The following is a 26634-nucleotide window of genomic DNA, read 5'->3' on the forward strand; positions in this document are numbered from 1 at the left end:
GATAGATATTTGTATGCAGAGCTTTTCAATGGCTCTAATGAGAACGATTTTTCTTTTCACTTTCTATTAACAAGAAAAAATCATCTGGACTGTGTTGGTTTATAAACATTTCCCATTTAAGTGGCACTGAGAAAGAACAAGCATCAGACATACAAAAGCATTATAAGGCTGTAGTGTTGTACATTCTGGAAACTCATAAGGAAAATCAGAAACTAAAATACTTTATAAATAAAGTATTGAGATTAATTTTGGAGAGAATGATGGAGGGTAAGGCGGAATGCTGCTCAGAGAAAAACCAAGCAAAGAACTGCAGGATATCTGTGTCAGTCCAAGTGTAGAAAATGCCTTGAATTCCCAATTAGCTTAGTAAACAGAGCATGTCGCTAGGACAACAGATTCTAGCTGACAACTGAATGTTAGCTGGAAAATTATTCCCATAGTGAGTGATTTTGAGACCAACAAGGAAGGACAGAGAAGTCTGCAGGAAAACACTCCTAACCAAAAAAGGTGAGGAAAAGAAAACTGTGAGTCCAGACAAAGATCTGTATGGTTTCAGAACCAGAGGAAGAACCAGTGCATTTGAACCTGTTAAAGCATTGAAGTGGAAATTTTACTTTACTAGTTCTTCCTCTTACAAGCTGGATAGTATTCCTTGAAACAAAGTCCCTCTCAGTGCCTTAGCTCCCTGTTCTCACCTAGGTTACATAGCAAATCTGCTTAGCGTTTATCTAATGCTAAAAGCATACTTCCTCCCAGTCAGGAAAGTGCAATCTTCAAGCACCAGCTTTAGAACAGTGGCATTTTATTTTGCATCTAATGTATTATATTGTTATAAGGTCACGTTATTCTCTTCACACATTCTGCTTCATATAAAACTCCAAAGAAACTGAGAGATTAACATATTTCAAAGACCAAGATCTTCAGTAAACATATCCATAACAGGGACTTTACTACCAATTACAAGAGGAATATGCTCATTATACTAGAGGTAGGATAAATATCCCTCTTTGTAAAGGGTTTTAAAAGACTCAAAAATCTTATTTTATCTTCTCATTTCCCTTACAAAGAAGCATGCAAGACATAGAATAAAAAAGTATTGGTCTTGATCTTTGCCCACTGAGGGTGAGCCTCAATAAATTCTCAGTGTAAACCATAATGAGTTCTGCTGACGCAGATGTGTTGTAAGTGAAACTTTCTCTGCTTATGAATTTCCTCATAACGAGCTTCTCCTAGCTGACATGACGTCTATAAGGCAGAACATTAACAGAACAGTATCATCCTTTTATATAGGTTATTTTACGTATCTTCCCACAAATTGTAACAGATGAAAAGTATTTCATTTTGCCATCTGCAACCAAATCAACCAATTCGATCTAAAGCTTGCCCGAGTTAGGGAAAAGGCTTTAATCAGGCTTGGACTCACTTTCTAAATGTGGCTGAGATGTTTTATAGCTATTTCCAGAAACTAAACCTTCACTATAAATCCGCACAGCATATTACCTGCTCAGCTTCATACATGCACATGTGTTTCCTTAACTTGTTAATAAAAACTATTCTGCCTTATTATAAAAGCTAACTCCACATTTTCTTCTCTGAATCTTTTCAGAAATAGGCTAAAAGCATAATAAAACATCTTTCACTTATTTTATTTTCTTCCCATCGTTAATTAATGGAACAAATATATTATCATACTTAAAATACACTCTGAAACTGTGATTTTAATATACTTTATTGAAAAAGTACACAGTTTTAAATTGTTTTCAATGGGACAAAGCAATGGTCACCTCTATCTACCAAGTCCTTTTTTGATGAATCATGACTACCATATGCCAAATTCACATCTGCATGACTTGCAAAGTAAAAAGATAAATCTTTTTTCAACATATCTTTAAGAATTTATATCACCAACAGTTTAAAATCATGAAATGCTGATGCTCTGACTATATTTCATCTCCTCTATGTTGCACCATTTCCCAAATCACAGTTTATCCATGTATTAGCATGCCAATTGAACACATCAGTCAATGTCACCTTGAGAAAATCGTCAATAGCAGAGGAAGAAGAACAAGAGGAGGTTTAGCACTAAGGCCTGAGACACCACCACATTCTCTTGCATTTTCCTAAAGAAAAAAAAAAAAAACACAAAGGAAAATAAATACAAGCCATTACACTCAATTATGATACATGATTATTTACCAAACTACATATGCAGAAGAGGATTGGTGCAAACAACAAAACCCATGAACTAAATACACTCAGGAAGTAATGCAGGTACACATTTTCATTTGAACAAGTTCAGATAGTAGACTGAAAGTGAGCATGATCAACGAGCATTACACAATCCCCTCCTTGCCATATTTTAGGTCTCATTCTACATTGCATCACATTATGGAAGACATGTTACTCCAGAGGAAAACGGATGTCTATGAACATGTGCTGTAGAAGCAACTGTAATCACGTCCCCGTCTCTATCAGATCTCCTTGGCACTATACAAATAAAAGTACTATGCAAAACAGAGAACAGTAAATATGTGTAGTGATCCCTCCCAAGCAATACTATGTGTAAACATAATGACTATAGCATGACAGTCGAGATACTGAAGCTAGTTACTGAAAAAAACGTTAACAGCACAAAGTTCCCAGGCATCTCTAATGAGGAATCTTGTGGTCAGTGCTTAAGCCAGAGTAAGTTCTCTGATATTCCTGGCTGCCAGTCTGTGCTCACAACTACCACGTTCTCTTACATGATACAAAACAGTCTACAAAAACAGCAAGTCAAGACATTGTCTACAGGAGTACTAAAAAATTTGCAGCACTTACAATGTCACTCACTTCTCCTACTACTGTGTACTGAGCGTTCAGAATATTTCCTGATGTTTCATCTTAGAAGATAGTTTTCCTATTTATTTTGTTAAAGAAATAAAACATCTACCAGAGTCTAAAAGAAAGGAAGAGTAGATAGAAACTTACTTCAGGGTGAAATCCATGACAAGATTCTGGGCGTCTTCTTATCTTCTGAGATTTTAAACGTTCACATTTAAGGGATTCATTATGTACAAGGTAGTTAAGGAAAGATCTTCTGAGCATTGCATTTTAATGTCCTGAGTTTATATGAGTGTTTTGAAATGAATACAGTGAAAATCTTTCAGCTCCTTCCTTCCTCTCCATCAGAAACCCAAGGTGATATGTGTGATCAACACAAGAAAAAGAAGGTAATTCTAGTGCTTTCTCCTCACTGATCCGTGGTTTAGAGAGTGTCATTTGCACTTACACTGCTAACCTGTCTTTTCATAATAAGGCTGCAATAAAAGCACACCGCAGGCTACTTTTGATAAATTCCAACTTATGTGAGAAAACAAATCCTGATCTACAGAACAGCACAAAATAAAAAGCGGGCAACTAAAAATCAAGTGATATATTTACTTTTCTACATTTTTATATTTTTGGAAAGTAGGATTCTGAAACATTTTCAATACTCCAGTCCAACCCTAAAATAAAAAGATATCTATATTGTAAGGAGTTTTATAAGTTCCAATATCAGCAGCTCCATTCTCATAAGGAAATTACAGGGCCTAATTTGAAAGATGTTCAGCTATCTAAAGATTACCATGACCTTATGATACTTAAAGATGCACGTAAGTATGTTTGCTTAATTTGTAATGGCTGTTCAAGAGAGGGAAAAAAAAAAGGTGAATTCTCCTTGAAAATAAGTAAGAATGCATTCTCAGCTGGCTTAACTTGAAACAGCGCCAGCACTTTAAAATGGGTAGTGGTGCATTCTTAAGTCACATAATGCAAGCTTCGCATAATAAGAAATTTTTCAGTATTTGCATCTTGAATCTTTTTCTTTGCAAAACTTTGCAAATAAAAGGATATACCTTATTTCTATAGGTGCCATGGTAATTGGTGGGACGGAATCGCAGAAGCATTCGTTATCTACTACCACCATGAAGAGATTGCTGCTTGGGATTTGCTGGATAACAAAAGACCTGCAAGTTAAAAAGAAATCAAATAATGGTACATTATCTGTATCGCTGAGCAACAGGTTTTGTTAGGGTTTTTTTAACCTGTCAATGACACCTTTATTATAGTCACAAATATCATTGACTTTATATACCGTACTATATCTCCACACCTTGTAGAAGTAGAGGACCTTGGGCAATGCTTCCCTCAGTTCACAGGATATGGTTGTCCATTTTGAGATGTACATGATGCTGAAAGGTACACAGGTGAAGCAGAATGGATAGGCTTATACTGCTGATATGTTAACGCGGAGACTGGGACACAAGTGAATTACCAAGGAGTTTATCATATTTTTCTTTTTCAGATTTCAATACTGATCTCTGCTTTATTATGAATACCTAGCTATGTATTTATGATCTGGAATTTTTAAGTACACATGAAACCTATCTGCAAAAATAATGAAGGTTCTTCTGCAGCCACATAGCGATAACTCACAGTCCCAAACTTTAGCCTCTACAATCTCATTATGGCCTTTATTCACTCCGGGTCTTGCTTGAAGCAACATGAAGTGCCGAGAAAGATCTCAGCTTTCATCTGTCCTCTTGAGAGTCATTTTATTATGGAGCCAACAAAACAGAGATTAAGCCTCAAAATCTTCCTAGGTGAGGAGATTTATTTTAGAATAATGACCACTATATGGTACAAATATGGTGATAACTAAGCACCACATTCAAATTAAGACAAAGTAGGCAACTCAAAAGGAGAATGAGAAATAAAGACATTGCTTGTAAAAAGGAAAGCACCCAGGGGAGACCAGGGAAGGATCCTGTGGGCACTATTCAATGATCCACATAGTTACAATGAGCTGAACTCTTAAGCACATACCAAAGAGAAAAGGGGCAGGAGGCACAGCCAGATAGGCACTGTTTAGCCTTTTATTTGAAACTCAGAACACAATACAAAGAAAGGCTTTAAGGCTCAGACTCAATTCTTGATGAATTTTTAAAACAATCTGTCAGAATTTGTATATCGTATCAACAGAATGTCTGCCATAACGAATATCGTTGAAATCTGGTAGTTCCAGAAATTAGGTGTTTTTCAGTGTGGTATGCTGGTAAATGTACAGAATGTTAAGTGAGGGTTTGTGCACCAAGATGATGTGGAGAGAAACATATTTTTCCTCAGACATCTTTATTTAAAATACATATTGTCTTACTAAAATAACTCCCTGCTTTTTCCAAAGATCACAGAAGATGAAATAGCAGAGGGGGCAGGGAATATTCAAACCTAGCTTCAGAAAAAAAAATTTGGAAAACTTACTATAAAAATGTTGCCAACGGAAAGATTAAACACTTTTCAGTATTTTTTAAACTTACTGAACCTCCATTAAAATTACACTTAGAGTGATCTGCAATATGTTAGCTTTATGTTTATACATGAAATATACATTTATGGCATAATGTAAAAGGCTGAACTTTATAAATGTACCTACCAAACAGCTGGAGCATGTAGTGAGACTGACATCATTGTAATGGAGCATCTGTGGCTTTGTGGATTTGTGTGTGGGAGAAATGGGGCCAATAAAAGGAAAGGAGGGAAAATCTTTAACAGACAATAACACCAAAATTGTACTGCATGAATTTCTCAAAACAGTTATGAATAAATCAAACCCTAAAGGACAGAAAAAAAAAATACTAATTTTCTTCCCAGAAATTGGCACAATTTGGATTTTGTGCAGTCTGAAACTTATATTTATTGTATCTTTAAAACTAGCTCAGAAAAGGACCTGAAGGGCATAAAGTGTTGTAACAATTAACTGGATGCTAAATGACTCATTTCTCTTTTTGATGAGAAGGGAGTAATCACTCTTCTGTTGTACCTACTGTGTGCCTGACACCAAGTTCTTCTGTGATAGCCCCTTTTTGTGGCCCCCAGGTGAATACTGAAGCGTGTGAGAAAGCATGTGCCATATAGTGAGGCTTAAAGGTGCCATTTCATGAAAGGTGGGCACATTTCCCATTTCGTTTCTTCTTTCACCCATTTCTCTGCAGTGGCAAAACGGCTGTACAGTATAGGCTACTGCTTCCACAAAGAAGAAAGGGCGTGGGGCGGGGGGGGGGAGTAAAAAAAATTTGGGAGCTTTTCCTATCGTTTCACCTATCTAGAATGAAAAAAGAAAGCACTTTAACCCAGAAGAAAGCTTCCACTACAGAGCTACGATTACTATATGGCTTCTCTGACAAAATAGTCAAAAACTACAAAGGTTTGTAGGAATTAAGTGACACAGAAATTTTTGCTAGACGTGGTAATTTGGGGAATGCAGTATATGCATGGATTGATGGAAATTATGTATTAAAGGAACTGCAAAGAGCAAGATACTAGGTTAAGTCAAAAAAACCTATTCTACTTTAGGAATTATATGATAGATACCGACTAATTACACTGGTTCAGTTTACCAAACAGTGAATACTCTTAAAAATCTACAGTCTGTTTATCTATCACAGATGTTTGTGAAGTGTCTAACCTTATGGTGACTGCCACAGAAAATGTGACTGTCATCTGAAGAGCCATAAAAAGATGAAACTTTTGACTCACTGCAGCATTTTTTTCCATATTGCATAATAATATCTTAACTAGTATCTTGCAAAGTGGAACAACTAGCTTCTCATCCACCATACAAGAGGTAAATTGAAAAGAAAATGTTATCTTCCACAAGCAGTAAATGAATGTTTTCCCTTTGACAATTCTCAAACATAATCTTGAAATGAAGTTGTAAAGCCAAGTGCGTGTCCTCACCAGTCATTGACTTGTGAGGTCACAGCCAAAGGATTAACATATCAACAAGTGAGGACAGAGGATTGAAGACAGAGATTGAGTTGAGCAAATAATTAAGGGCAAAAAAAATTTATGTCCAATTTAGCTTTCTTTTCTATTAATAGAATGTGCACAAGCAAATTATACTTCTTTCAGCTGCTGCAATTTAAGGTCATTTCGCAGTCACGAGTTATTCTTACCCTCACTAGATCAATGGCAAAGAAGTTTCTGCCAGTCATAACCACTGCAGTTGCTCTGTGACTATTCAGATAATTCACATGGCACTGCTTCCATGCCCAAACTGGATAAAGCACACAATCATCCCAGCAGCAGGCCTTCTGTTTGAGTTCAACTTCCAGTTTCCATGGTGACATGCATCTTTGAAATTCATTTTGAGTGAATGTTCATGCCAGTACATCTCAGGAACTCAACATTCACAGAAAACAAAAGGTGCATAAACACAGTAAGAACAAAGTCTTTCAAATACTGAAATATTCCACCAACATGTTTCATTGCGTACGCCAAGATTCAGCTGCAAGGGAGAAAAACCTCTAGCAAAACAGCTTCCATGAGTGCAGTGGGAAATAAAGAAAGTTGCTGACAAAGTAATGCAAATGGTCTTGTCTTTTAAGTGAGCTCCACTGTGAGTCTCTAAAGTTTATATTACAACAAGCATTTCTGAACACCTGCTGGCTTAGGCTGTCACTTGTGTCACTGGCAATACGGGAGCCAACTCTCAGGGACAGAGTAAGGGGTTTTATCGAACTTCGTTGCTGGTTTAACAATCAAAAGAAAGTCTATGTTTAATAGCCTGTGTTTAATACTTCTGGAGAATGCTTCATGTTTAAAGGGTAAAGCTCTTTTTGTGTTAAGTAATGTAAATCTTTTGATTTGAACCTTTTTCCTTTACACCAGTATCATCACCATGGATGTGACAGCATGGAAAAAGCCTTGCATATGTCTCCATATATAAAATGGAATAAACTGTTGGGGTTCCTGTTATGTTGAAGCCACACTGAGTCAACAAGAACCTTATTAATTATTTCTCCTCCATCTTTCATCCACTGAGGAACTAGTTTGGTTTATTTGATGTGCAGGTTCAGAGGCTTAAAACAGACCTAAACACAAACTGCTTCTTGATTTTGCGGGGAAGGTGAGGAAGGAAGAAGTTTAATACTTGAAGGGGGGAGAGAGAGAAGGAGGAAGAAAATCTAGTCATGCCAAGCTATTTTGTTAATGAAGTAAAAATAAGAACAGAGAGTAAATCTGCAAGAAAGTCTGTATTTTGAGTTAGAGCATTACACAACACTTTTCTCATGTTGCACACGCTTTATCTGTTTCTTTGTAACCTATTTCTGTATTGACCCATATAAAAATATCTGCACAAATATCATACAAATTGATTTGGAAAAAAAAAAAACAGCTTCATGTTTTACTTGGAAATAATAAATATTTGCTCAAAAATGCAAGTATTTATTAATCTGTTCCTTGAAAATTAATTTTTCATTGTGGAATGAAACAGGAAAAGACTTGGAATTCAAGTACTGCTGCATTCATAATTATATTTGCTAAAGTTGTGCTCATGAAGGCATGATAAGAAAGCACACTTTTAGTGTGAGTCTGGCGGTTAAATGACTCTTCCCAAAGAGAACTAGTTCCTTCTAATTTCTTAAGATAGCCTAGAATTTGGAAAGCATCATAATAGGACTGTAATACAAATCTTGGAGGGCAGTCACACAAGCTGCCTTTATGCATGTAACTCAGGTTCCCCCATTAGAAGGTAATCATCTCCAACTCTGAACAGAGTACATGAAGAGACGCAGACTATTCGAGGATAATTCAGAGCAGGAGCTTGGCTTCAGTGATCTGAATCATCCTCTGCAGGAGGGTCTTTCTCTCTCTTTAATGGCTAAATAGTGATCCTGCAGTGAAATGCATCCTGAATGGGGTGAAATGTGATGCCTAAGGCTAAGTGCAGACTACACCACCTGCTCTAAAAGAGCCAGCACGCTACATTCAAACCTGGTTGTTTTCCAATATGAATCTCTTTCTTTTGCTGTATATATAAAAGTTTTCATAAGTTGTAATTATTATTATATTGTTATCATAATAATTTCTTCTACAGACTATGTTTAAAAAAAAAAAAAACAACACAACCTAATTTCAAAAATGTCAGCTCTTTTTCTTGTTATAAGAATTACTTTCTCCTGTAAGGAGGAATAATGAGAAGATATACTCAAAGCAGTAGAGGACTAGCGACTGAGCTGACACTACCCTTGCTGCACTGCCCTCTTTCCACACTGTGTGCTTCTTTCTTTTCCTTTCACCTTCCAGCCTCTGAACCTCTGGGGTGGCTAAGTATCAGTAAGACAACTGGGAGAGGGACCAGCCTCCCTGGAAAGGAGGCAGATGTTCCAAGACGGGGGGAAAGGGCAGGGACGATAGGACAAGCAGTGTCAGTGCCCTGTGGGAAAGGGACAGAGGAAAGAAGGTTATTAGTTGCTGCAGCAGGTGGCTTTGTTGTGGACCCTCTGCAGTCTGTCCCTGTAGGGATTTCAGAGCATCTCCCACATGGATGAAAACAGGCACACCAGTAGCAAGGCAGAGCTAGACCCTTTTTTCCTCTTGGCGGCTGTAGTCATGAGGCTGCTGTATCTCCTGAAGTAAGAAGACCAGTTTACTGGCCAACTTGAAGATTACACCTTTCTGTAAGTCACTTATTTCCTTGCTTAATGCAGGTCATTGCTTCACTACAACTACCTGAACCATAAGGTGCAAAATCTGTATGTGGTAGGCTTAACATCTTGTCTCTGAAATGCTGCCGCCTTCAACTTTCCTTTCCTAATATAGCTGGATCCATAACAGGCAAAGCTAAGGGAATTCAATTTCAAACACGCAAGAGAGGTGTCCTGTCCAGCTAAGCAAACTTAACCTTTAGGTTGTTTACTCTCTACTATTTGACTATAACATCTGCTATTAAAGGAAATCGATATTACTGTTAAACAGTTTAGTCTCTGTATTTCCATGCAGGAGAGAGAATCCATTTCCTTGTCCACTGATGTTAAGTTTTGCACAGGACATAAACTGAACACAGACCTGGGGTTTCCCTACCCATAAGCAGCGACTTACGTAGCCCCAGACACACCCAGTCTTAAGGAAATGTGTTGAATGCAGCATATGTTGTGGGGGACTGAGGGCGGACCAGACAGCTGTAGAGAGGACACAGTCATATTAGACCGTTCAGACTGAGGAGCCCAAATACCATCACTTATTGGTCACTTGCACTGAACTATTTTCCTTTTCCTGGCCTACAACCATGCTGCCATTAGCTGGTGGCCAGTGACACCACTACATGACTTGTTTCAACAGCAAAGACCAGTAATAAACCTCCTAATAGCATTCAGAAGCCTCTGATTTTCAGATCCATTTTCCCCTTCTTTCTTCAGACAGTTGCAAAGGTCGCAAAGTGTTTGAGGGAACAAAACAAATGACAAGCAGCACGGAACTCTGAAGATACTTACAGGATAAGACTACACGTGAGGAACCAAAAATTTAGAGAAAATATCTTCCCATTATCCTGCAGAATTGAAGATATTTCTTTGTAATTTGAGGATGATTTGAGCACAGCACCAACATTAAAAGCAATTCAACTTGTTTAAAAACAAAGCTGTGTGTTTCTGGTTAAAACTTAATTCTTGTTTCCTCACAGAAATACTGCATTATTGTGCTTTGTTTTAAAACACACTTGTTCATAAGTAAGAATTATTGATCTATATGGTGTATTTTACAAACAATATGCATTTTTAAAATTTTGCTAAAACATGCTGCTATTATATCTGTACTCACGACAACAGATGCTATGCCATAGAGTATGTGGTCATGATAAACACGTGGCTTAGGCAGATTTTAATCCTATAAACATTTAAATAGCTGTTCAGATCCGTCTTTAATTTCATGTTCAGGAGCTTTAACAGCCCCTTTTTTAAGGGGAAAAAAAATCCATATGTATATTTTTCATTTGTTTCTGCAATGACCGTAGAAACACTTTAATACTATTGTTTAATGTTACAGTGATGACTATGGGACTTGCATTCAAATTACGACTAGAATAATATCTCATTCTTGTGTTAGCATATGTCACCCCTGCACATACATAATCCTATCAATCATTTTTAGGAGGCAATAGAAAAGATCTTTCAGCTGCCAGTTGTTTTGCCCATGCAAATGAATCCTACAAAGCATGGAAGAATTTCACTGTGGGTAGTTTGAACTGAAATAAACTGAGGGCAACATTTTCAAATTGGCAACCTAAACACATGCACAAAGATGTGAAAAAGTAGTCTGAATTTCCATGGTACTCAACTCCGATAGCCCCCGCTGGGCGCTCTGATGCTTGAGCATCTCTGTAAATTCAGCCATATCCCTCCAAGCCATTCAGTGTATTTTTGAGTGCAAACCTGCATTAATGAAGTTTGAGTATTTTGGATTAAGATTAGTCGTTACTTTGGGATTACATTTCATATCTGTCAAATTTGATCTTTCCTATTTTTTAGAGAAAGAAAAAACATACCAGCATCAGGGTACAGTAAATGGAAAATATTGTGCACTCTGCACTCAAATATGTGTTACTCACATAACTGTTGGTTGCAAACGTTCAACCCTAATGGTCTGGAACAAACTTTAAGCATTCAACTGAAGTGCAGATATCCGCTGTGCTGTTTCCCAACTCCCATCATGTGCTTTCCAGGCTGCTGGCTACATTTCCAACCCACATTTCTCTCACTTATCACATTTTTTTAAATGAATGAATGAAATGTTTATATCACAGTCAAATTGGGCTACTTGGGTTTTTTTCAAATAAATGATGATAGAGAATGGAATATCTTTAATGCAATTTATAAAAATAGCATATATGCCAATAACAACATTTCTGAGAGCTGCAGCAGTTAAAGTATATGAAAAAAAGCAGCTAGTGGTTCCCTCATATAAAAAGACAGATAAACTCTCAGCCTCAGGCCTGCAACCCGACCCCATCCTAGCAAAATATTGCTACCACGTATAGCCTGCCTGACTTCAGCATGATTTGGTGTCAGTATAAACATACCTACTCCAAGCAAAGTTTAGAATCAAGGATTTAAATGAACAATATCATCCGTTCCTGTGTCTGCTGAAGGCTTGCAACCCCGGAGAGCCGTGGCATGGTTGGCAACCACTTTTGTTTCAGATAGGAAACCCCAGAAGTGCCATTCCTCTTTCATTATCAATCCGGGGATGCTTTCTCAAATAACTGATGCTCAGATAAGAGTACCTTACCAACTGCATATTAGAAATTTTACAAACATCCAAAAGCTTTGAGTATATAGAATTTAGTATGAAAAAAGTACTTTGTGTAATGAGGAATTTGACAATGCTCCTAAGCTTTCCAGTCCAGCCGCCCACCCTTATGAGGATGTAAGATAATGGAGAGTTTCAGATCACTAGGTTTAAAATGGACTGCAAAATTTTTGCAAAGAAACCAAGCTCAGAAATCCCACAAACTTTAAATATGAGTCAACGTTCATACCCCTAAACAAACCTGAGCTGAAAGTGTGTCTCTATAAACAGAGTGGGTGCCTGATTCTATGATAAACTGCTCACAATGAACAACAGAGGAGATACAGTAATCAGCACAAAGCAAATCATGTCAGAGATCTGTTAAAGCTTGGACTTTGCTTTTTGACAGTGGCACCTGGTTAGCAGGACAATAATAGGGAGGTCAGAGAAGTTATCCAGATGGGAAAATGCAGTTCTACTATAGCATGTTAGCCAATGTGTTTTTAGCAGAGTTTTTTTAGCCCTACTTAAGCAGCAGTGGTTTGTACTGAGAGACATCTCAGATACTGTTTTTAAAATACTAAACGATGTCTAAGCTAGATTCTAAATATAATTTAAAGATTAAAAAGCCAGTTGATTCTTCTGATTTAGAAAGGCTCACAAATATCACATGACACTGTAAACGTAACTTTTGAATTGCATGAATTGGTAACTACTCTTTTTCACAGACTTAAGTCCAGTCTAATCTACAAAGCTGATATGGCTCTAGCAAAGAGCTATGCAACACAAACTGAAGTATAAAAAGCAGGGATGATCAGGAGATTCACATCAAAAGTGTAATGAATCCTAGAACTGAAGTGCTCATCGGATGTGCCCCCAGTGTGCTTTGCAAAGATGTTGTTAATTTATTTCTGTAAATATAAACTTTAGCAACAATTGAGAAGATCACACCTGAAAGAATTAAGTACACTGTTAAAACTCTATAATATTTTAGGTAATATATAAATGTTCTCTGCATGGCACTCAAATCTTAAGATTCATGTTGTTTTTCCAAGTTAAAGGCTATTAAATATCTATTAAGATCTCAAATCCTTTATAAAGAGAAGTGCTAAATGTACAGACGCCTAAGTCATGTTTGCATTGTTTTTCATCAATCAGACTATAATATAATATGAATATATTATAAGCTGAAATGAATTTCCTAGTGATAGCAATTCTTCACAAGTGTGTCTGGCTTTAATAATTCACTGCAATGTTTTCCAATTTTAAGAAGTTTTCCTATTCCAAGCCATCTTTGAGATATAGATGGAGATATATATATATTTTACTACTCAGCTCAATACATTATGGCATTCATACAACTTTTTAAATCTCCTGTCATTACAAAGCATCCTTTCCTTGTGTCAGCTACTATCTATCATTTGGTTAATATTTATAACTGCTTGTTTAAAATGTAAAATTATGTTAACTTTTAAGTAGTGGTAATATTTACATTTTATAGCACTACCGAGCTTAACTATGAACAGTGAATGGGTGGAGATCAGCACCTTCCCACGCAGAAGTTTTATTTATAAACTTCTCAAGCAATTCAGCTCTAGGCTGATTTGGAAGACATAAGTAGGGAAGTGGGGAGTTAAGAGAGAATGCACATCTCATCCTACTTGTCAGAAAAAAACCTACAGTGAAACTAATGACAACACTAACAGACCGAATTGTTAGGAAGCTGACCCATGTAGCTTCAAGATTTTACTTACGGATGGACCACATGGTCAGTGCTATGAAGTCTCCTAATGAAAAAGTTGCACACATTTGCAAGAAAAGACCACTGTACATTTCCTCATCTTTCTCTTCCTTCTATAGAGTCCCCCTCTTATTCAATATTAAAAATGCCCTTCGGAAAAGATTACTATGGTCAGAATTTTTTTTTACATTAAATATACTATTTCTCCTTTGATCCACAGGGATTCTTTCATTTTTTTATGATGATTTTTTAGCTTTTTTATGACAATTACAATGCCAAGCAAATTGAGAGAGAGAATCTGAATACGGATTTGCATGGTTTTGTCAACTAAGTAAACAAACTCCAAGGTTTTGATTTTTTGGGGAACACTGACATAGAAACTGAGAATAATAAAGACAGACTATTTTCAATGTAAGGTGGCATTCTGTGTATAAGCAGCTACAATACTCCTGAATTCAACAAGCACACTAAAAATGTTCTGAAACAAAAAAGTAATATTGAAAATCTTTGTCTATTTAAAAACAAAAAACCCAAGCAAACAAAAAAAACCACCTTGAAAACTGTCCAAAGGATTGTTAAACTAATGACTGGAAGGCACAGACCTGCCTGGTAACTTATATATGTCTTGCCCTATTATTTCATATACCAATTTTCTTAAATGAAAATAGTAATTTACAGTGTTTCCTGAACTGGTCATTCAAAATATACATTATCAAAGGGTAGAGTTAAATTACCCGTACAGTGACTTTAAATTGCACCTGCATGACAAACATTATAATCACTGTTGCCTTTGGAGTGAAGAGGAAGTTACTCAGCGTACAATTGGAGATGTGTGGGTAACACACAGGATAGGATTTTAAACTAAGTATAAAGACCTTTAATAAACAATTCTAGCAGTTTAAATTGCATAATTTGATACTTTTTACAAGGAAAGAACAGGGGAAAAAAAAAATCTTTTGGGATCTTCTAGAGTTTTGGGGTTTTGGCTACCATAAGTTTCTACCAATACTGCTGTTGCCGCAAATATAAAGACTTTTTGACACTCATAAGTATCCTGCAAGTCTGGAAGATCTGATTTTCAAAACAGAGGTGCAAGATGACTCTGTAGACTAAGAGTTTGATTCTTGAGACTTCAACAATTAACTACCAAGGTATGCAATATACTGAGTTCCCTTGAAGATACTCCTTGACTTCCACGCACACCTAAGCAAGCTCTCAGAGGTTAAGATCTGTCCAACATTGCCAAGATCAGCAGTGAGCAGTTTGACTATAGCACACCTGTGACTCAGCATGGGCATAGGTCAAAACCATTTATGTGCATGGTATCACGTGTGTACTTGGCATGGTTGCTGAAAAAGCAAGCATGTAAAAACATACAGCCTAAACAAAGTATAGTGAAATATAGAGAACATTTGGTTTTCTTCAGGGTCCTATAAGATGGATACAGTAAAATGAATACAACCCAAAACGTCTTCTAGAAGACTGACTATACTTTGCTGCTGAAACTACTCCAGGAAATCTACAGGGATATTCCAATGTATAGATAGAGCTCCAAAAGAGAAGAAATTGGCCCTTGGTGCTTTTACTTGTTTTATGGGGCAAGCTGATTTGTTTAGAAGTAAACTAACTACATCTGAAAGGGCAAACGATTATTTATTTCATGGGAAATTGAACTGCGTATTTATTTACACATTTTAAACACGATCATGTACAGCGGTTTGGCAAGCTTCTACTGAGAAAGAAATGCAGAAATATTTTAGCAAATGGTGGTACGTCTCAAGATTAAGTGGTTTTTAAAAACCATTACCATTTTAATGTCTGCAGATTGCACTATTCCTGACACTAATATACTCATGCCTTGAACAATCTGAATCTAATTTGTATTGTTATTTATCTGTTACTGCCAAATAAGCGCATTCAGTGGACAAGTCTGAAATTTGCCATTATATATACACATGAAGTGTTCAGTGTCATCCTGAACTATAATTCCACTGCCATTTACCTCTTTTTATTGACAATGAACAGCACTCAATGCCCCATCTATAAGAAAGCAAGAGAAGACATTTGATTTATTGATGATTTTCCCTGTTAAATAATTGTCTGCTTACTAACACTCCAATGGGCCAAATATATAATACATGGGACAGTGTTTAATCAAGTAAGTAGTTCCTATCAATTTAACAGGCAATTTACATGTGATATACAACAAAGCAAAGGGAACACTTACGTTCATCTTGCATAATTAAAACACACAGGTCTTTCCCAGGGTTAGGATGATTGATGATACTTCCTTGCTTCCCTAGTGAAAATATGGCTTTCTCATATTTACTTTTCTCTTTATTTTGTGTCTTAAGACTGAGCACAAAGAATCAGCTGGGAACAAAACAGTTTCTTTGGGTTTTTGGTATTGACCTTGTGGACCCATGAGTGCTGCAATTAAAAGAGAAGGGGGCTTTGCTCCCTGGGTCACTGGAAGTAAGGCCAGATTTTTGATCTGCATCCAAGTCCAGTATGTCATCACAGATGAACAGGAGAGGTTACAAGGGCAGATTTTTAAGCATTTGACTCTGCAACTGCTGCCTGATTTGTATACCCAGAGTTTCTACAGTTAAACATGCAAATTTGGCAACTATGTACTCAAATGGTTCCTTGCAACTTTGAAATTTTAAAATATATGTATATATATTTAATGTATACATAGTCAGATGAGTAAGTTGCTGTGCCTACAGAAGATCTATACCCACACTCATATCAGCCTGAATTAATACTGAAACTAATGGTATTTTCCTAAATGAAGTTAAATGAAAACATCTGAATTTTCATGCAACGAAATTTGCAATTAGAGAAAACATTTTTTTGTTTGTTCTACAAAGAAATGAGTGGATATACTAAAAAGATCAGGTAACTTTCTCTGGTCAAATATCATGATAGCCATCATCCTTTCTAATTTATAACAACAACTTTGGCTTTCTAAGGATGCTTTCCTTAGACATTTTTAGTGCTTTTTAAGTATCAGTAATTAAACTTTGCAACGCTGAGATCACAGAAGGCAAAAACTGGTAATGTAACCAGTGAGAATTGCTGAAGAACTTTGGTTGACATGCTTACTTGTATTAAAAATTGGCTAACACGTTGGGGCAATACCTCATAAAACTGCAAACAGCATTGAGATGCTTGTTTAGCCAAAGATTTCAAATTTAATGCCTAATCAAAAACACATCTCTGAGCAGCACAACGCCTTTAAAACCCATATCAAGTGCGTTTGGCATTAGTGTAGTTCTGACTCAACAGAAAGAGTGCCAGTCAACACTGATAAAGAAAAAACATTTCTCTTTAGCAATTAACTATTTCCAACACTGAAGCTGCCACAGAACATTCAACAGTCTATCATCTGAGTTTTCAGAAGTAATGCCTTTTTTCTTTTTTTTTTTTCTTTTTTTTTTTTTTTTTTTTAAGTTTTTTGCTATAAAAGGGAATAGCTTACTGGAAAATACGAAAGCATTTCAGATTTTTAAAAAAATCCCAGTTTTTCTGTCTTGTTGACAGTGCTTAGAAAACGTGGGTTGACTTGGTTTTGATTGCTGTTTAAATAACAGATTAATTTAATAATCGTTGGGATATTGAATAACAACAAATTATGGGCTGGGACAGCCAAACCCTGACCCTAATGACATTCTCATGTTAATTCTTATTTTCTCTTAGGCTCCTGCTTTCTTAATAAAACCTATATTTTTGAAAATTGTTTTTAAACATTGCAAATTATCCCAAAGTAGCATTTATTTTTTGCTAGTAGGAGATAAGTTTACATATAGAGGGTGTATTTTATAGGTCTGTATACATTTAGTGCCTGACTCGAAGTCTGCTTAAGTGTATACGTGCCCTTCCATTGATTGAATAAGTTTTCAGAGATGGCTGAAAAGGTGAGCCAGCTATTTAAAAAGTAGTTAGCATGTAGTCCTGTCTACTGTGTGATTTATTTGTGAGGACACTTTGATTTAAATCCAAGCACCCATGATTAAAAATTATGATTGAAAATGTTTATAAGAATAAGGTTTAGTTTTCATACCTACAGTTGGTAACTGTTCCCCTTGGTAACTGTGAAGTGCGGAGTATTTTCATAAGATCAGTAACAGCATACCCAGGATGGAATAAGACTGAGCCTCTGACTCTCACTATGTGACCATGTTGACTGTGACTTTGTTAGCAATAACACAGTATTTGTGCTCCAAAATGTCTTATCTAAGTAACATTATATGGTTGCAATTAACATCAGTCATCATTTTTACTTCTACTAAGAGACTGCTTTTAGTCTCCTTTTTCAAACAAGGGCTCTATAGTAGTGCCTGACACTGTAGGAACAAAAGACAGTGACTTGAATGAGTAACTTGTGACACAAACTTTCTTGCAGCAGAGTATTTGCACAACTTTTGTTTGCAAACCTGTTCACAATACACTGACTTTTCAATGTCTTTCAAATAGGTTTGCAATACTAGAGTGGGTGTATATTCATCTAAATATTTACAAATATCTTCTTCTATTTGTAATCAAGATTTGCAAGTACATATCACAAACAGATTAATCTATAACATGACCCAAGGAGGACACAGAAAATAATCCCACCGACTCAAAGAGATCTGAATTGAGAGCCCAGTATGCAACAGATGCCATGCAGATTAACCATTGAACACAGTGTCCATTCAAGACTCACTGCATATAAGGCTGAACCCTAATTTTGACTGATTGAGCCCATCATTCCTAAATTACAAGTATTAAGCAATATCCTTGCTTGTAAAAATATTTATTGGTACTGAGGCCATGAAACAGAAAACTGGGTCAGGAGATGTAGGTCTACAAAGGACTTTGGGTCAAATTCCTTAGCTGTTCTGCGGGAAAGTGTCCTGGGTTATAACAAAAATATTTGGAATCCAATGCAGTCTGCAATCTTAGATGCAATTTGTAGATTGTTAATGACAGTGGGTAAATGGTATAACGAAGAACTTTCCCATGAGAATCTAACAGTTCTTCTGGATTATTTCTTTAGGTTTTGCCATTGCTTGTGGAGAAAAATAATGGGTGCCTTGAGATCAGTTTGTAACTTACAGGGTTTTCTTTTATTTTTTTGTTCCACTGTGGAACACAAAATGTTTTTCTATGAAAAAGATCTTAGCGCATTATTTTTGAAATACTATAATTTTCACTAAATTCAGTTTCCAACTTAGTGGTGTCCAAGTATTGCAGAATTGTGTTATTTTTGAAAGTTATTTCCTTTGACCTGAAGTTACCTAGGAAGACAGACTGAAATCTGCATTCCTTTGAGAAAACCTGGTCCTGTTAAATTAATCTTCTTTTCATGTAATCATGTCTGTTTGCAATATTTAAACATAAGAGAGGTATGATAACTTGTGGCACAAATTCTCAGTAATCTTCTGCTAAATGACCACAAAATAAGGCTGCTTGAATTCTACGATGCTGGCATGAAGCACTCATAGCATTGTAACATACATTGTATTTGATATGTCAAGTGGAAAAGTCATGGCTTAATTTTGTTGAGTTTGTACTTTTCAGGCAGTGGGACCTATTGTTACACTTAAAGAGTTCCCTAGGATCGATTTACAAAACACTTTCGTACTTCTATCCCACAAAGCCATATAAAAACACTTATTCATACTAGACATTAATAATTTCCTTATAATTAAAAGTTGGTCAGCAGCAAATATCTCTATCTATAGTGTACTTACTCCTATTTCCTGTTTCAAAACAACGAAGATACCGAGGAGAAAATTTAGGAGCAAGTCCAGAAGCACACCTATTGACTTCAAAGAGAGGAAGTTTTCACCTTTATTTGCTAATTGCATATTGGTTTAGTCTGGAAAGGGAGAGTTGTAACAATTTTTGTTTGACTTATAAATTCTTCCTGACATTTATATGGATAGACAAATTATTGCTGTAAATACTAATCTCCTTTGTGATGATTACCTCTCAGCATAAAGGAAATCCAATTAAGAGACTTACTGAAGTACAGAAATTTGCATAAACAATACCTATGCAATTCTTCAATTACAATGTACCATAACTACAGTAAAAACGTCACTGCACATAGGCACTAAATGCAGAGAAAAGACATTTTTCAGTAGGAAGGAGGAAAGCTAGACTGAAGTCTTTCAACCCTACAAGGGACAACTTTACAGTTCCAATGGTAGAACCCACAAGGTTGCAGCACTGACAGGTGAGATTTGTTACTATTAACTCAGCTTCCCAGCACTGAAAGTTTGGAGGATAGATTTAATCCTCTCCCACTCTTTCAGCCTAACAATTCTAAGAAGGAAACACTGTTTGGCATTCAAGTAAAACAACCAGATCTCACTGTACCACAAGGGAACTTCTAACCTATCCAGCAGAGTTTCACTCCTGTATAGGAGAACTAACAGCACTAACCTTTTTGTATCTAAATCTTTACAGAATATGCCCTGAGAACGCTGCCTGTGTCGAGGAAAAGTCTTAAAACATTCACTATTCTTTGAAATTAGCATAAGTCTCTACTGGTTTTACATTTTTTGGTAGAAAATAATAGGCACTGCTTTAATTTAAGAGTATCAAACTTTTAAATGACCCCTGTAATAAGAGAAATGACACCCTGACAGAGGCCATTATGTAAGATAAAACATAACAGACTTGTACGTTCTTCAACATAACCTTGAATAATTCAGTTTTACTGCTTTGTCACAAACAGTTGTATAAAAAAAATCAAAAGGGCTTACTTGAAACAGTCATCGCAAGCAATATTCCCCGTGGTCTCCTTTATAGTGCGTTCGGAAACAAAAGCTGGATATTCAGTATCACAGGGCTCTAGGGTTTGTTTCAACCTCTGCGCTATAGGCACAGGAAAAAATATCTTGATGTTAACATGGGAAGAACAGCACACAAAATTCTGAACAACATGAGATGCTGCATTACAGAGCTCACAGAGGACGGAAATGTTACTCAGCTTCTGCCACCCTGTGAGATTTCCTAGGCAGTGCATAACGCTATTTTTTCAATTAAAAAAAAAAAAAAAAGTTTATCCATGAAATGTAATTTTGTAAGACATAACTGTTAAAGTAGTTATTCATGGTTTAGCCATTGCCAACCTACTTTACATTTATGCACAAGCTTTTATTCTTTCTCTGTAGATCCAAGATGGACTTGCTGTCATTCTTATTTCAGTGATGCTGTGCATCACTTAGCTATAATGTATGGGGGTCTACATTTATTTGATATCTAAATTGTGGTACATATTACTGAAGCCAAAACGCTTTTTTGGGATTATAGCTTGGGAATCTTTGCAGAGTTTCATCAGTTAGGGATAGGAAGGCAGAACTGATACTTTGCCCAGAACCAATGCTTGTTATCTGCTTCCCAAAATAGTAATAATTAAGACTCCTTAACACTTTTCATCTGAAGCCCTTGCAGTGCAAGGGAAAAGAAAGTGTCACTATTTACATCTTAAAGATCGGGAAATGGAGGTACCAGGAAGCAGTGAGACTGGTTCAAGGTCAAACTACAGGACAGCAGCAAAGCTGGGAACGGAAGGCAGCTCTTCTGACTCTCACATTGATGTATCTATTGGACAATGTCTCTCCCTCATTCCTTTTCTTTTTCCTCCCCACCCCTTCATTCTTCCTTAACACAGAGATACACTTGCACATCAGCACAAATGTTAAGCCTATCTTAAACTAATTGCTAAGTGAAAAAACAAGACAAGGTATGACAAAAATAGATTACACTAAACAGGCTCTTGGACTCAACAGATCTTCCATTCAAGATAATCCGTTTCAGAGCCAGTGGTGTATCTACTGCGCAGTGCCAGGGGAATGACCAAAACTGCATTTGCAATCATGCACTAGGACATGCATTTCTGAACCATTCATAATTTTTATTAAAAAAAATATTCCCCCAAATGCACAGATCTCAAGGGAGGTACTAAAGTTGGTCAGAAAGTGTTGTTATTTCTGATGTTTTCACTATGGTCATGATATATTTAACAATTTAGCATTTTTTAAAAAATTGTCTGACTAGCTCTACTGCACCTTCTCTTCTGTTCTCCTTATCTGTTGCCAAGAATGACTGAACTTTATCACCTGTATTTTGGGTCTACCCTCACTTGTATCAACATACGGCTTATGTAACAAAGAGGCTGCCAAAGATCCATGGGTCTCAGGTTTCCAGCACCTCGTTAGAGTCCAGAAGATGCTGGGGTTGCCCAAGGTTTAGGGCATCAGTTTCTTCTCTCTCATTTTCAAATGTGATTGAGATTACAAGATCTTGTGCAGCAGTATTTTTCATACTCGGGTTTGCCAATTTCATTGGCAGGTGTGTGTGGACCCTCTAGGATCTTCACCATATGTGATGTTCTATTAATGTCACAATTTGAGCAGGAAGCAATCTCCTCATTACAGGAACTGGGTTTTTTTCCTGAGCTTTGTTAAGCATTGTTAAGTAAAAAAATGTGCAAGTTCATTAGTTTTAATTTCATGAAGTGCAGTCATAATTACTACAACTCTTAGTGGTAATGTAGCAGCTACAGAACATACCTAAGCATGTGCTTTTCTCTCCTGTTGACTTCTCTCTTGTGAAATCTCTCTTGTTTTTGCTTTACTAACGTGTTGGTTTCCAAACAACTATCACTTGCTGCCTAACCAAATTTGAACTGGGCAAGCAATACCATAAAAATTATGACATTCCAATGAGCATGATGAGGGGGTATTTTCAATACTCTTACTCATCAAAGAAATGGAGCAAGTGAGCTGTGTAGTTAAAACTTCACTTTCAACTAAAACATGAATGAAAATCCCTCAATCATGCTTGCCTGTCAAAGTGCTGTAATGATAGTTTTGTCTTTAAGGAAAGAGAGGTTGCAAGTTATTAATGCCTGTCTTCTGTGGTTAGTACGTGCTTAAAATACAAAACAGACATTCACTTTCATGAGATGAAGAGGGATGCTGTCTTTAAAGGATATTTTCCCTAACATACAATGCAAGTGCCATTGGATGTTTCATGTCAGGATATATTAAGGCATATTTGTACAGTGCACTTGAAAAAACATCCAAAAAAGTTACCCGCTCCCTGCACTGGCTGCTTTGCGCTGTTCTGCAAACACCAAGGACTAAGACTGGCATACCTGCCATTCCCCTTCAGATATAAGGAACAGTTTTGCATTTTCTGGGTCTGGCACAGCAAACCCACAGCCCTCAGTGTAAGAGACACTTTTAATCATGGTTAGGGAAATCACTGGAAAGTTAGTCTTGGTTTTTAGAAGACCTGTCTAGGCACTGCTGATTAATGAAGCAGCCCCAAAAGCAAATAGTGTCTGGCTGGTTCTCATGAAGCTCCATTTGTGTATGTGTATCCAGTCTAAATCCGGCTCATTGTTCACGTAACAGAAGAATTGTCTTCAGTGTTGCAATTCAGTATACAGTTTACATCAGTATGGGAAAGGCTATACTAAGTTAATGCACCTGAATTTCCAGAGGCTCTTATCAAATCTTCACCTCCAGCAGACACCCATCTCAGCCTCCCCTTCTCCCTACACAGCATTTATAACATGTTAGGCAATAGCCTGACATGTGCTTTGCCATTTGCTGCCATACTTTCCGGTTGCTCCAGGACAGATTTTTCTGCTAGAAGAGCTCCAGCATCTTATTACTACAGGGGATACAGGAATATTCCAGGCATCAGTATGTTCCATTTTCCCGATACCTTGACTTCAGAAAGGATTATTATTTTGGCATAAAGACAGTCTAGTATCCAGGCAATGCAAATATAAACTGAAGCTTAAAGTAGCAATTTTATCCCCTGCTTTTCTAAGGAATATGCAAATCTGCAAATATGAGGCTGAAGAATGCAGTTTAAATCATTATACCAGTAAATGGCATGCAGCCTAATTTGCCTATGAAATAGCCAATTGAAGAGCACTGCTCTTGTAAATTAGCCCTTTACTTTTGAGCAACACTGCTGAAATGCCATTAAAAAGCTGCTAAAATGTAAGAGATAGTTGACATTGAAAACTTCCAATTCTTACGGGAACTGTTAAAATTTCATTATTATTTTAAATGAAGCCTCCACATTTTTTAAAATTATTTTGAGTAAATTGAATTTTAATTCATCTAGATTTTATTACTTTAAAATGTCTATTTTGAATGGAATGATAAAACAAAATACAGTTTTAACCAGTCTTGTTTAAAAATAAAAGCATAAAATTTACTATCTTAAGCCTTAAAAATTATTTTCATATGAAATTATATTGAGACGACCATGTTCCTGTGGACTTTTGTTGAAATAGCATTTCCCGACACAATAACCCCCCTACATATTACAGCACCTCTAGAAAAAGTGTAGTATAAGCAGAAAAAGGCTAGTGTAATTGCTTTATTCACAAAAACTCTTTTGGAATGAAGCGAAATATTTTTAAAAAACATATTTAATAATTATCTACTATTTTAACTTTTCCATTATAGTAGTGTACTGTATTCCTAGAGTACACACAAGCACTTCATGGTTATTCATAGAAGATCTTAATTATCTTGTGTTTTGGGAAACATTAACAAAGAAGAGGATGCTGACATGGGAGACAAACTGTTGTTATCAGACATCTATTATTTAATCTAAAACATTTTACACACATCTGAATTTCAAAAATCCAATTTAATCTAGCCATTTCTGTCATTATGGCCAGGAAAAAAATTACACTTACCTTTTGCTGTTAGATCAGAGTGCCACCAACTGCATAGATTAAATTCCACAAGGAACCTAAAGAAATCATTAGAGTTTTCATATTATCCCATAGAATGTTTTCCAAACACTAAGCTGGCAGTAGCTCGATACCATTAATCCTATTTTAAATAAAAGCTAACACAGAACTGAAATTCATGTTACTAGCATAACTCTGGGATTATCAACTACTGCTAGTCTCATATTTTCACTCATATCTTATTTGAAATGTCCATTAAAATTCTCGATGTATGGAAGCATACAGCGTTTTTACCGTTGAACATTATTGAACATTATTTCTTCATTATGCAAGGTATTTTGACTCCCTAGTAAAATGCCATAGGATTATAACTGTCCTGGCTACAATACAGGAGTCACATAAAATACTTTCTTATATTAATTCTGGAACTAAAATAATAAAACTAATTTATTCCTAACAGCAGAAAAGATTGATTAGCCAGTGTCTAACCAACTCTAACTAGATGTGTAGAGAATGCATTTTCCCACTAAAATATACCGTAATTTACTTTGATAAATGGACTGAAATGTGTCAGTCTATTGTAAGTGCAAAGAACGTGAAACCAACATCCAGTTTATCATATGGACATGAATCTACAATACTTATAAACACAGAAAGTTTCTGGAAATTTTTGAAGCTGTTATAGCTAGCATCAAAGTCTCATCTTAACATGATTTCTTTCCCTGATATTTACTTTGAAAGCTGCATTTAAGATCAACCTCTGCCCTCTGGCAATAGCCATTCAGTTAATTCTCCTTAACTCTCATTCCAAACTTTGATGAAAGCTCATATAATTTACAATTAAACCAAAATGACTACGAGAAAAAATTAGTTCTATTTCAATAAAGATAAAATTCACTTAAATCTGCAACTCTGCTCTCTGATAACAATAATAAAACATATATGCTAATAATACAAGATACATTTTAAGGCTTCCTCTTCTCCATATGATATTTCTCTGTGATTTCTTAGGCAACCTCTCTTAAAGGCAATGCTCATTATGTATTAACTTGAAATGTTAGAAGAATTAGGCCAGGTAAAAAAATTCAGCAACATCCAGAGTACAGCTTATCTGGCATATACTGTAAAAGGTCCATCTTACAGAAATTCACGAAATGGCAAACAATACAGCGAATCACTATAACAGTTTGCTATATTGACAACAGCCCACCCAAGCAGCATTACAAACAGCCAGACATTTATGTAAAATTTAACAGTAACCACAATAATAAATTTGGGTTGTATATTGCAATCTGCTAGACTTACTAAGCAAAGATGGATATAAGTGAAGACCATGAATAATGTAAGAAGTGTAACTGTGTATTCATATAGCTAAAATTTTCTCAGATTTTAACTATGCAAAATTGAAAAGCAAAAAATTAAAAAATATTACTATATTTAAAATCATATAATATAAGCAGCACAATGTATGTAAAAGGCAAAAAGTACAAATATTCATGAAGTATTCAAAAGTACAAATATTCATTAATTCATACAAATATTCATTAAGTTCTTGATAAAATTTACTTACAAGACAAGCTCAGTCATAATCCATTTTACTGCAGCAAAGAAGGCATTATAAGGCTGAAGAGAAGCAACTCATTTAATAAAAAGGCACAACATGCAGTATTTATATCTTAACTGAATTCTTCACGTAAAGGCAATGTTATGGATATTCAAATGCATGGGTAGCATGAGATAAAGAACAATAACTTTTTCTTATGAAGAAGCAAATATTATTATATTGAATATTAAAATATATAGTAATGAAATTTCCTTTTAATGTGGTTGACCATATACACAGATTAGCAGTTGGAAAAGGAAAGTTTTGCAAATGATTCTTAAATATTTAACCTCTAGGGGTTCCTATTTCCCAGGCTATTGCTGGAGGAACAGCTCTGGTAGATAATATGAGCTTTTCCTAGCCTGCAATTCACAGACTTGCCTCTCTAAAATGTAAATCTCTATTCATCACCTTAGTCTAATTAGGCTAGGAAAAGCTTCTGAAGTTTGAATTTACCTAAATGAAGTTATCTGT

General features: G+C 36.0%; 1 protein-coding gene across 1 annotated transcript; it reads right to left on the reverse strand.

The window, feature by feature from the left end:
• Positions 1-1711: 1711 nt before the first annotated feature.
• LOC104078045 (voltage-dependent calcium channel subunit alpha-2/delta-3-like) lies at positions 1712-26174 on the reverse strand. Its single transcript, XM_009579523.1, has 6 exons — positions 26128-26174; positions 24561-24616; positions 20590-20701; positions 3877-3989; positions 2971-3053; positions 1712-2120 (listed from the first exon to the last, which is right to left on the reverse strand). Exons 1-6 carry the CDS (start codon positions 26142-26144, stop codon positions 2028-2030), a joined length of 474 nt encoding a protein of 157 aa, XP_009577818.1. The 5' UTR covers positions 26145-26174; the 3' UTR covers positions 1712-2027.
• Between the last annotated feature and the right edge of the window lie 460 nt (positions 26175-26634).

The sequence above is a fragment of the Fulmarus glacialis genome, unplaced genomic scaffold (assembly GCF_000690835.1).
Source record: "Fulmarus glacialis isolate BGI_N327 unplaced genomic scaffold, ASM69083v1 scaffold44856, whole genome shotgun sequence".
Classification (NCBI taxonomy): Eukaryota; Metazoa; Chordata; class Aves; order Procellariiformes; family Procellariidae; genus Fulmarus; species Fulmarus glacialis.

Coding starts and splice junctions, on each gene's coding strand:
- LOC104078045 (XM_009579523.1), bottom strand. Junction 20,702..24,560: donor CTCTGATCTAACAGCAAAAG/GTAAGTGTAATT, acceptor CTGTGCCTATAG/CGCAGAGGTTGAAACAAACC. Junction 3,054..3,876: donor GGCACCTATAGAAATAAGGT/ATATCCTTTTAT, acceptor ACTACCTTGTAC/ATAATGAATCCCTTAAATGT.